Source organism: Pipistrellus kuhlii, unplaced genomic scaffold (genome assembly GCF_014108245.1).
Source record: "Pipistrellus kuhlii isolate mPipKuh1 unplaced genomic scaffold, mPipKuh1.p scaffold_m20_p_12, whole genome shotgun sequence".
Taxonomy (NCBI): domain Eukaryota; kingdom Metazoa; phylum Chordata; class Mammalia; order Chiroptera; family Vespertilionidae; genus Pipistrellus; species Pipistrellus kuhlii.
In genome coordinates, this window is record NW_023425427.1 from 31,980,618 (window position 1) to 31,992,921 (window position 12,304).

At 42.7% G+C, this 12,304-nt stretch overlaps 2 protein-coding genes across 10 annotated transcripts in view; one reads left to right on the forward strand and one right to left on the reverse strand.

The window, feature by feature from the left end:
• Positions 1-12,304, reverse strand: part of LOC123652171 (collagen alpha-2(I) chain-like) — a 122,856-nt gene that overhangs the window by 109,422 nt on the left and 1,130 nt on the right. Inside the window, exon 2 of the mRNA XM_045580295.1 lies at positions 11,472-11,554. Coding sequence (XP_045436251.1) covers positions 11,472-11,554 — 83 coding nt within the window. The remainder of the gene's footprint in view (positions 1-11,471; positions 11,555-12,304) is intronic.
• Positions 1-12,304, forward strand: part of KANK1 (KN motif and ankyrin repeat domains 1) — a 181,263-nt gene that overhangs the window by 83,598 nt on the left and 85,361 nt on the right. The window lies entirely within an intron of this gene.

Consider the following 12,304-nt stretch of genomic DNA (forward strand, 5'->3'; position numbering starts at 1 on the left):
TCAGCTCGTTGTGTTTCACAGTTGCAATCTGCAGTCAAAACATGTTGGAGATACACCTCCTTGTGTGTCTACGGAGAGAATGAGTATAACAAAGTGGAGAGGAGAATTGGCCTGATCGACTGCCAAGACCTATGAGGAGGGAGAGGGAAGTGTTGAAAACAGCAAACAATAATAATAATAAAAAATAATCTTTTTAAAATATTTTATTGATCTTTTACAGAGAGGAAGGGAGAGGGACAGAGAGTTAGAAACATCGATGAGAGAGACATTGATCAGCTGCCTTCCACACACCCCCGAGTGGGGCTGTGCCCGAAACCAATGTACATGCCCTTGACTGGAATCAAACCTGGGACCTTTCAGTCCGCAGACCGATGCTCTATCCACTGAGCCAAACTGGTTCCGGCAATAATAACTTCTTTACTGAGTGCCTGCTATATGTCAGGCACTGTACTAGGTATTTCACATACGTTCGCTCTCCTGTTGGTGGACTATGAGTGCTCCTTTTAACAACCAAGGGAATAATGATAGGAATAAAAGGTAATAACTAATTGAGAGCATGGACGAGTTTCTGGGGAAAGGTGACGAAAGGGAACCGCGAAGCTGCCAAAAGCTTAGTTGAGGTCTGACTGTTGAAGGTCGTGTAACAAAAAGGCAAACTCCAGGTGTGACCGGTTGGTGGGAACAGATATCTTGGTATAAGCAGCTCTAGGAGTGATAGGGGTCTGTTGTTGTTTCTGCTCAGTGTTAGTATGTTTGCATGCCGTCTACAAATATTGTCTCACTCCTTCACCTTGAGACCAAGGGTGTGAATTCACAAGTTGAGTTGGAAACAGTAAATACACAGTACAGTTTATGCCCAGCAAACAGAATTGTTGATGAAAGTCATATGGCCCCCCACACACACAAAAATGGCCCTATTAGCACCCCAGGATTCATGGGGCGTCTCTCCTGGGCAGCCTTAACCAGAAGCGTCCCATGATCTCCACAGTATTCCACCCCAAGATTCAAGATTTCCCCTTTCCTCTCTCTCAGGGGTGATTGTCATCTCTGCTCTTGGGCTCAGCCGTTCCACACTGCTCTGCTCCTCATCTGCACCTCCAGCCCAGACCTCCCTCAGACCCCCACCACTCCTGTACACCTCCACTGGGCAAGACCTTTAAAATTTAGGAATTCCTAAAACCTGAACCCAGTGCTGTGGCTTCAAAGCTCAGGTGACTTCCCGTGGCTCCCATTGCTTTCAGAAGAAAATCCAAACTCCTTGGCTTGGCATGCAAAGCCCTTAGTCATGCAGCCTTGGCAGAGTTCCTTTCCCACGATTCCCCGATGCACACCCCGACCTGTGGTCTCCTCTTGCCCGTGCATCTGCTGCAGGTCTTCTCTGAGCACGGCACCTCCTCCTGCTCGGGGCCGACTTACCCATCCTTAAAACTCCCTTCAAGAGCCATGTCCTCCAGTGACCCTTTTCCACACCCCAGTTTGGGGTGTCTGCCTCTCCTCTGCGTTTCTGTAGCTCTCAGCTCACATCAGGGGGATAAGTCACATACAGTTAGACTACAGAACTGTAATAACTTCCCTTCCGTCACTCCTTGTTCCAGGAGGGCAGAGGCCGTAGCACTGGTCCTCTCCTCCCTGAAACGAGCACTGTATCTGGCCCTCAATAGTCGTTTCATAAAAAAATCTGAGTGGCCAAAACCGGTTTGGCTCAGTGGATAGAGCGTCGGCCTGCGGACTGAAGGGTCCCAGGTTCGATTCCAGTCAAGGGCATGTACCTTGGTTGCGGGCGCATCCCCAGTAGAGGGCGTGCAGGAGGCAGTTGATTGATGACCCTCTCTCATCGATGTTTCTAATTATTTCTCTCCCTTCCTCTCTGTAAAAAAAAATCAATAAAATATATTAAAAATTTTTTTTGAATGAAAAGGAAGGGGTATTTGGCCTTCAAGTTAAGGATGACAAGGCATTAATCCAGCCTTAGAAAGGAGCAGTGAAATTCTATTAAGGTCAGATTTCACATTTTCCTTTCACGTCAGATACCACCAGCCACCTATTCCAGATTCCCTTGGCCAAAAATATTACTGAAATTCCATACTTCCAGATTTTTGCCTCTGGGATGGTACATTCACAGCATGCAGTTATTTGTCTGGATAATTGTGCTTTACCTTGTGATTCTAACAGAGGAGGTTAAAGGAATCGCTGGCTTAGTAATTGCATTGTTAATCCTAAAAGGAGAGTTGCATGAGAAATATGTTAAAAACTGGTTAGAGAAGATAATTATTGGGATGGAGAAAATAATTGCTTATGACATGTACTGTAACTGGTGTGAATGAAGGTTTCATGCAAAATCAGCTTACACGGGTGGTATTATTTGTGTTTTTGTTTTTTTTACAACTACTTTCCTGTGTAGGTTTCACAGAGCGTGTGTGAGGCACAGAGGATGGCCTTCCTTTTGGGTGGGGCTTTAAAATGAATTCAGTAGCTTGACTGTGTGTGTGTGTGTGTGTGTGTGTGTGTGTGTGTGTGTGTGTGTGTTTGGGGATCTCCATTCTGATGAACTATGTTGAGTGTTCAACTTTGATTAGCACAGGGTGGGGTCCTGGGTGCCCCATCAAAGAAGATAATGAAAGTGGGTGTTTTAGCAAAGCACACAGGCCGAGGCCACCTGGCTCTTTCCATCCATAGGCTGTGCATTTCTATACCATTTGGTGCCCAATCTTGACTTTTTTCACACGCTAATTTTTTAGTGTCCCACAAGACAATTAGGGAATGAAATATTTTATGGACTATTAAATAATAATACTTATTACGCTTTCCCTTGCTATTCAGGTTCCCACCAGTAGTGCCACCCTTACTCATAACTCCTCATTAATAATGCCTCTGCTCATATTGCAAAATCCCGATTGCTAAACTGGGCCTGTGAGTCTTTAAGAATTCAGTCCAACTCATCTTTCCAGTCTTGATGTTTGAATAGTTTTAGGTGCAAGTAAAAACCCCAGAACACCCCAGATCAAATTGCCGTATACAGAAAGGAAAGGCCACCTTTTCCGTAGCAGAAGTCCAGAGAGCAGCTCTTGAGGCTGGCCCAGTGACCTAATGATGTCAGCAGAAGCCCAGCTTGTGACTGTCACTCCTCTCCACTGTGCACCACACCGTCTGCTGGCGTGTCCTCCGCCTGGTGGTAGAATGGCTGCAGAACTGCCAGGATCACATCCGGACAACATTGTGTGTCCCGCGCAGGAGGGAGGAAACCTTTCCCAGACGTGCCCTAGAGAATGTCTCCTTGTGTCACTGACCAGAGTTGAGTCACATGGCTTTTCCTGAACCGCTCACTGGCAACGGGAATGGGCCTAAGATGGTAACCAACCTGACTGGAACGGAAGTGGAGAGTCAGCCATTAGGCCTGGATTACAGGGCTTCCTCACTTCCCCCCCTGTGTATCCTACCTTCCCATACCTACCTCAGCCATTGTGGCCTTTCTGTGGTGTCCCTACAAAGGCTTATACCTGCCTTCCACCCTTCCTCCTCTCTATCCCTCCAGATCTCCACCCTCACCACCCCCCAGTTCTCACCCAGGTTCCCTCTGTTTCATGGAACTGCCCTTGTTCTGCTCATTTGGCACCTGTGTGAATTCCACATCTCTGCAGCTAGTTTCGTAGGTTATTAGGGCGTGTCTGTGCATCTCGCTGTTCCCTAGTATTCTTTTTAGAGAGCCTTAGACCTTGAATTTATTCGTTCAAATATAATTAAGACGAATATAATCCACGGAAGAAAATGTCCTTACATCCTATTCATAATAATCCCTTTTAAGACTGGAGGCAGTTCTTAAAATAGACTATGCATTCCTATTCCTTCTGTTACTAGAAGAGAAAGAATTCCATATTAGTGGAACAGGAAAATGTAAAAGTAGCATTCACAATTTATTAATAATTCTCTTTTCGTCCACCTACATTTTTTCTTATCCCTTTTATAAAGAGTCACAAACTAAATTAGTACATATTAGGCTGTGGGTGTTCTTAGTTTCACCATTTTCCTAATATTTTCAGACAGTGGTACATCAGAGTTATTGGAGGAGCTTTTTGAAAATAGTATGCATACTCAAGCATCCTATTCAAAGGTTCAGTGGCAGGTAGTCTGGGGTGGGGGCCCAGTCTGTCTTCATAAAATGGGAACTAGGATGTTCTAATGGGCAGCTAAGGTCGAGAACTCTGGCTTTAGGTATCCATATGCAAAACCCTTCTTGGTGAATCATTTCAAACTTCTTTGGAATTCTTGTCCAGATTGTTGTCATATCTTACCGTTTGTTTTCATTCGCATGCCAAGCCATGCAAGAGAAGTGCTATTTCCTGCGTGTTTAACACCCATCTTCCTTTTTTTTTTTACACCCCTCCCCCTCCATCCCCCCATTGTAAGCATCTCTTCCTCTTCCTTCTGCTCTGTAGTGTTCAAGGCAACATTAGGGATGTCCTGGAGACTCAGTCGTCATCCATGAGCAGGCAGTTTTGTCTGGGTCCTGAACATTCCAGGCAGCTTCATGCCTGCTGTGCATTCTATTCTGTAAGCCCTTAACCAAAGATCCACCTGCCCCTAGGCCCAGAAAGCAATCCTCTCAGAGTCTTTCAGAGTTACCCAGCCCTTCTCTCATCCCCTGTTCAAACCTTTGCAGCTTTCAAGAATACTTTAGCAAGAGTTTTATTTAATCCAGTTATATGCCGCCTTTTGACAATTTCTACTTTATTCCATTCCTCCAAAAACGCCTTAGTTTCAATAAAGCCTCCTAGTCTGAAGTCACAGTTGCACCATATGACCCACTTCTGTTTTCTCCTCTCCTGCACCTTTCCTGGGATTTTGCTCTGATGGCTACTACTTGCTGTCTTGCATTTCAAGAAGGTGACTGTAGCTTGGCCTCCCCTGCTGTGTCAGGAATATCTGGGTATAAAGGGAGTCTCCCATACAAATATCCTGGCCATTGGTATTCAAATGACGTTGTTGGCACCAGCTCTATAAAGTGCCCCAATGTGTCTTGTAAAGTGGAGGCAGAACATGTAGCAAACCCTGTGTTGATTCATTATTCCCAGGTTCTGGGCAAACTTTAAGTTGTTCCTTCTTTCCAGAGGATTGACCCTGTTGTCTTTTGTGAGCTTGACTTCTGCCATTGAAGTGCTTGGTTCCTTAGAATTCTCTCATAGATTCCCTTTAGATTCCTATAATCCTTGAATCGGCATGAGCCCTGAAATGTCCTGTTCTGACTCGTCCATGGCATGGCTCTGCCATTCAGTTGACTGCCACGGCCAGGAACAGATAGAACAGGGAACATAACGATGTCCACAGTGTAGGGACCATCTGCTCCCTCTAACCCAAGGCTGAGCAAATGGATGTGACTGTATTTAATTTTGTGTATTATAATACATTCACCTAAACAAGGGTAAGGATTTAGAAGATTCATAAAATGCATAATATGTAAAAAGCCACACCTCAGTGTAAGTCCTGCATTCATTAAGGAGCCCCATAAAAACTCTCTTAAGAGCGCTCCCTCCTCCCATCCCCCCCCCTCCCCGCCATCTGATAGTAAAAACTTTGTTTCCACCAGCTTCAAGTTGTCATTTTACTTGAGCTGGGATTATGTGCCACTATTTAACTTAAATGTACACCTCCCTTATAATTTTATCTCCTTATCTTGGCAGGAATCAGTTTCTCTAGACCCCATCTTCTTTCTGTATGCAAGTTTGATCTTGGATGAGTTTACCAAACAGTGCCCCTGCCTTCTGCCTTTTGAGTCTGTGTGTATCTGTCTGTCTATGTGTCTGTTTGGGGCTCCAGGTGTGAAGTCTCCATATCTCATCATACACTGCTTCATCTCTCTATATAAAATCCTAATATGCAGAAGGATCCAAGATGGCTGCGCCCAGGTGAACACCTAGCCGCAGCCGCACACAACAATTTCAATAAAATACAACTAAAATATAAAACGGACATTGCCCAGAACTACAGGAAGGTTGACTGACTGGAAATTCTACAGCGAGAAGCAAGGAGAAAACCAGAAGGAGGCGCGGAGGAGCTGGAAAAGCCCAAGGTACAGAGACGCGGCGCGCGGAGAGGACGGAGCCAGAGAGGAGGGAGGCCGAGTGCCTGGCGGGCGTTCCGGAGCGGAAAGGAGAGAAAAGCTCCGACTGTGCTGGGCCCCCAACTGCTCTGAACCCGGTTCTGGGCCAGACCCCGGGGACTCAGGCTCAGCCATAGGGAGCCGGGCTGTAAGGCGGAACCCCGGGGAGAGACGAAAGGAGGTCCCGGAGGCGCTCACACTGTGCGCAGAGAAGGGACGGTCGGCTGTGCCGCGAGATTGCCCTGAGACCTGGGCTCCAGACTGCTCTGAACGCCACCTCCAACTCCACTTCCAACTGAACTGAACCCCAATACCAGGCTCATTGTGGGAGAGCATAGACTGGCAGCAGGCGAAAATCGAGGGCACCTTTCTCTCAGAGGCGCCGGCAGCAGCGAGCACTGAAGGACCCGCATAGGGCGGGGCTGACAAGCCAAAGCTGCAGGCTCCACCCTGAAACCCCGTCCCATCTGTAACTGCGAAATGCGACAACAAAATAGATCACAAAAGAAAGAAATGGAGGACAAAAAGTGTCTGGATATAGAGTTCAAATCTACGCTTATAAGGTTTTTCAAGAATTTCCTAGAAAAGATGGATAAGGCCTATGAGGATATGAAAAGAGATCAACTAGAATTAATAAGGAGTCAACAAGAAATGATAAGGGATCAACAAGAAATAAAGAATACATTGTCTGAAATAAAAAATATTTTACTGAGTCCTAAAAACAGAAGGGAAGATCGCAAGAATCAAGTCAAAGATTTGGAACATAAAGAACCAGAAGACACTCCTCCACAGAAGCTAGAAGGCAAGAGAATCCAGAAAATCGAAGATAATGTAAGAAACCTCTGGGACAACTTCAAGCGAACCAACATCAGAATTATGGGGGTCCCAGAAGATGAGAGAGAGCAAGATATCGAAAAGATACTGAAAGAAATAGTGACAGAAAACTTCCCCTACCTGGTGAAAGAATTAGACTTACAAGTCCAGGAAGCGCACAGAACTCCAAACAAAAGGAATCCAAAGAGGACCACACCGAGACACATCATTATTAAAATTCCAAGAGCAAAAGACAAAGAGAGAATATTAAAAGAAGCAAGAGCAAAGAAGGTAGTAACCTACAAAGGAGCACCTATACGATTGTCAGCTGACTTCTCAACAGAAACCATGCAGGCCAGAAGGGAATGGCAAGAAATATTCAAGGTGATGAATAGCAAGAACCTACAGCCAAAAATAATCTACCCAGCAAAGCTATCACTCAGAATCGAAGGCCAGATAAAGAGCTTCACTAATAAAAAAAAGCTAAAGGAGTTCATCACCACCAAACCAGAATTATATGAATTGCTGAAGGGGGTTCTTTCAGAAGAGAAAGTAAACAAAGATAAAAATTATGAACAACAAATACATAACTATCAACAAGTGAATCTAAAAACCAAGGAAATTAAAAAAATCTGATGAACAATATTAACTGTTGAATATAATAGAATCAGAGGTATGGAAGGGGAGTGAACTGACGATTCTTGGGGTAAAGGGGAGAGGGGGGCGTGGGAAGAGACTGAACATAAACTGTGCACCTATGGATGAGGACAATGGGGAGAGGGGAAAGGGCAGAGGGCGGGGTGGGAACCTGGTGGAGGAGAGCAATGGTGGGGGGGGGAAAGGAACATTTGTAATAATATGAACAATAAAAACTTATTAAAAAAAAAAAAAAAGAAAAGAAAAAAAAAAATAAATAAAAAAAAAAATAAAATCCTAATATGCAAATTGTCCCCTCAGGAGAGCTACTGGGAGACCAAGAGTTGAGGAGTTCAATTGCTCGCTGTAATGTGCACTGACCATGGTGTGTGTGTGTGTGTGTGTGTGTGTGTGTGTGTAATGAAGGAAGGGCCCAATCGGTCCTGAAAGCTGGCCAGGCCTAAGGACCCTACCCATGCACGAATTTCATGCACTAGGCCTCTAGTTTTACAATAACTCCACACCTGAGTTAGGGACCAAAACGCTCCCATCCCCAATCCTGTGCTTTGTGAAATATAAAGTGAAGTTCATTTGAATGAAATTCCTCTCTGGGACACACATCAGTGTTTTAAAATGTCTGTCTGTGCTGCAATGAACTTCGAAAAGGGAGTGTGCAGTTTTGATGTCATGTTGTTAATACAACTTGCCCAGAGCTGTGTTGCTAGTTCAAACCGATTTTCTGTCTACTCCCAATGATACCTCCCAGCCTGAAACATGTAGACCCGTTTGGGGGAAAGTCCTGCAAGGGTGAGCAATTCAGCTGTAAGAAACCAGGTTCCCCTGGAAGTGTAATTAATGCAATTAGGTGTGTGCTGCAGTGTGGTTCAGGGTCGTCTGGGCATGTATGTGTGTATTGTCTTTATCAGATAAACAAATGAAAAAGTCTTTTACCTAATTGTTTCCTGTGTTAGAATCCACTTCTCCACATGTTGGCTGTGGTCATTAAGATACCCAGAACATCCATCTCAGTAATCCTCCCTTTTTATTAGTTCTCCTCGCATCCTGTCCAGGACATGGGCTTTTGGCGTTCACGGCATTTTAAGCATTGAGATTCCAAAGAATTTTAAGGCTTACGGCAGCATTTAAAGAACTTGGAACAGAGGCATCCTCAAGCCACCTCAAATTTGCTTTACAAAGGGAGGGAGAGAATAACTTTTCTCTTTGAGGGTAACATGCACAGACCCATGCCCTTTTTCTCTCTCACCTTAAAAAATTTATATCATTTTTACATCAGCTTCTATGAATCAACTTACATTTGGATAAAACTAAAAAACTGGAAAGAAGAAGGTGAAGTTTAGGTGTTTAATTAGGAAAATTTAATTAATAGTGTTTAAGCTTGCTTTTGTAAATTTCCTACCCCAAATTTCAACTTCATGGACCTACCCACTCTCCAGAACTGAGAGATGGTTTGCATTCCCATGAATTCACCATCTTCAAGAGGGAGAAAAATTCAAGCTAGACAGAAGTGTGTGTGTGTGTGTGTGTGTTCTGACTTTAAATTTATTTGAATTTCTAAAGAGAAATTAATTTCTCTATGTCCTTTACAAGTAAATAGGTACTGATCATCTTTTCTCTCTTCCATCTGATGAGCTTCTACTATAGATGGAAGAAAGCTAGTGCTGATTCCTTTTGGTATTTTGAGAGTTTTATTTTTGTGCCTCTCCTTGGCAGCCTATTCTCTCTGTAAGCCAGCGTCGATATGATGGCGAGGGTGTAAGTATCCATGGGGTTCTAGAACGTCTTTTTGTTGCATGTAAGTTTATATTTTTTCCACCTGTTTAACTCCATATTTAATATTATGAACTTTCTTATAAACAAAAGAAGAGAAAAACCTATCTGGAGACACAAGAACAGTGAAGGCAGGGTCGTTTTTAAGCATCTGATTAGATCACAATTTGGGAAAGATCTTATACTTTAAAACAAGAGTTTTGAACCATAGGTTTGTTGAGGGTGGGAGGCGGAATCTTCCATCTTCTTTCTTTGAAAGCATATAGATTTGTATGTGTGTTTGTGTGTCTGTACATATTTGAATTTTCTAATGAAAGGGTCCGTCGCTTTCATAAGCTTTTCAAAGCCACTGCCTTGAAAATATCTTCTTTTTCACTGTAGTTGTCTTCAGATCTGCTTTTTACTATTTATAAACAACTTTCAATTTTCATTAATTCTTTAAACATTTCTTTTGCAGAATAAAATCCTCCTTGCAATATATATTTTTTGTTTAATTTATTGTTCACTCAAAATTGACCAAATTCTAGGGGGTTTCTCCCACGAGAATTTGGTTTAAGAGCAAAGGACTTTACCATAGATGAACGAGGCTTGGCGTGGCTCTGTTGTGCGTGTGGGAAAACATATATTCCAGTGCAGCCTGTATCGCTCTTCATCACGGTTGCATTGGCTCTTCCTCGTGAGGTGTCTGTGAGTGAGCCAGTCTTTTTTTTTTCAGCCTCTGAAATAGAGGGAGCAAAAGTAGAATAGATCCCGACTTGCTATGTCTGGAGATTGAACTATATTGTCCTCTGGGGAACAGTTAAACAAAGCACAGATTTAAAAACCAGTGTGGTCAGCATGGTTTCAACCAAGATGCTAAGTACCCATGATTTTATTGGACTTGCTACTGTTTTGAAAAGAAGCATCAATTACTATCAACCTGGGTAAAAAAAAAAAGAGGCCACGTTGTACTGTGATGTTTTTAGGAGTTTTAAGAATTAGGCTGAAGTTAATAATCAGTGAAATAAGAGAAATCCCATTTTTAAGAAATGAAATCCCTCACATTTAACAATGCACCTGTGTACATTGATCTGTGCAACGAGAAAAAGGTAAAGGGTTAAGAAAGTATTTCATGATTTGACCACAGCTTACATTTTTGGCCTTACTGATATGGCTCGGCCACACAATTAAATATTTATATCAATAAGCATTTGAATGCTTCGTCTGTGCTGAGCATTAGACCAAACCTGCGCAGGAATAACAAGAGGTCTTAGAGCCGGAGGTCTACCCAGGCGCTACCAGCACAGGGCAGGGAAGACACCCAGTCACATCATCCCTTGCCCCTTTGTTTATGTTTTCCTAAGTGTGTATAGGATACCTATTTTGGCAATCATGCAGATCTTTGGAAAACATGGATATTACCAGACACCATGAAGAAGCATTTTTTTTTTAATATTTAAAAATAAATTATAGTAAAAATATAGGTGCTGCCTCTCCCTGAGAGAAGAAGCTATTCTGGACAGTTGAGCTTTCCCAGTGGCCCAGGGAAATTTGTTCCTCTAATTTTGTCTTCTCTGTTCTTCTCTCACTTCAACCACTTGTTTGAAAACGTTGTGAAATTGGTTATACACTTATAGACTTTTAAAAATACATATTGAACATTATTTAAGCTTCCTTTTTAGTAAGTCAGGTCTATCATTATTAGTTATAATTATTGCATTATGCTATAATAATAAGTGTCCCTAGGAACATTTTATAGGGCTGTTTGCCCCAACTTTTCTGCTTTGTAAGCATCATTTTTTAATGTGATCCCTTGCGATAGGACTTTTTCTTTGAGTTCCTAGACTTTCTAAAACAATCTCACGGTTTTATAATCTGACCATATGTGAAAGAAGAGTGAGTGAATTGGCCATGGGCTTAGGGTTTCTGTATAAGCTAAGTTCATGAATATGATTTTCTTAATACTTTTATCTATTTATTTGATTATTTTCTGTTCTCATTAGTGATCCAAACAGAGTGGCAAGGCAAGTACTCGGTGGATAATGATGTTTTGTAATATTTCTTGGCATTATAAACAAGTGTGCTGTATTTTACTTTTATTGATGAAATAGGAGACAAGCAATTACAGAAACTTCAGTGTAATAAGACTGTCGCTTTGCACCTCTTTGGATTTTTCTCTGCCTTCCCATGCACCTTAAACTCGTTCTGTTTATCCTCGGCACTGGTCAGATCTTCTAATGAAAACTACAGAAAACAAGTGTGGTGTTTTAGTGTCAATAACTCTCTTCCCGTTAAATGTGTATTTAATCCCTAAACTTTTTTTTTTTTTTTAATCAGTTTTCTTTAAGGCAGTGGTCTTGAAGCTTCAACAACCACTGTGGTGTCAAATGAGGAGAAGCACCCAAGGGAGAATGTCAGGTGCAGAGATTTTGCCATGATCTCGTGAACTGTTCGAGCTATTTTTTCCTTGTTGACTCAGAGGAGCAAATACTGAAGAAGGCTCTGAGCAATGTCTGTTTTCCTGCTGGCCCACATGTCTGTGGCAGGGGCATGAAATACCAGCCCAGATCCAGGACTTTCTGTGGGTAGTTTGAGGACCGTGTTTTACACAGAACCGTTGTTGAAGTCCAAGGATATCGGGCCTAAATCTCCAGAGTCTCAGTAGATCTAGTGCATTTCAGCCCTCTGATTTCATACTCTCCTCACACAGCTCATCTGCCTATCAGACTTCCACTTCTAGATGCTCCTTCTCCTTCCAGCTGTATTAACTGCATGGTAGTGGAATGTTCCTGGTTTCCCTTACCTTTCTCTAACAGTAGGCTCTCCCTACATTAAAAAATAATCTGTGTATATGATTTGCCTAGACTGGGTCATCCAGTGAGCATTTATACACAGGAATAGAAAGGTACCAATTCCTTTTTTTTACAGAATTAATCTAGTCATGCGAAAAATAATTTTTAATTAGTTAATTAAAAAAGCATTTTGAGCATTGGC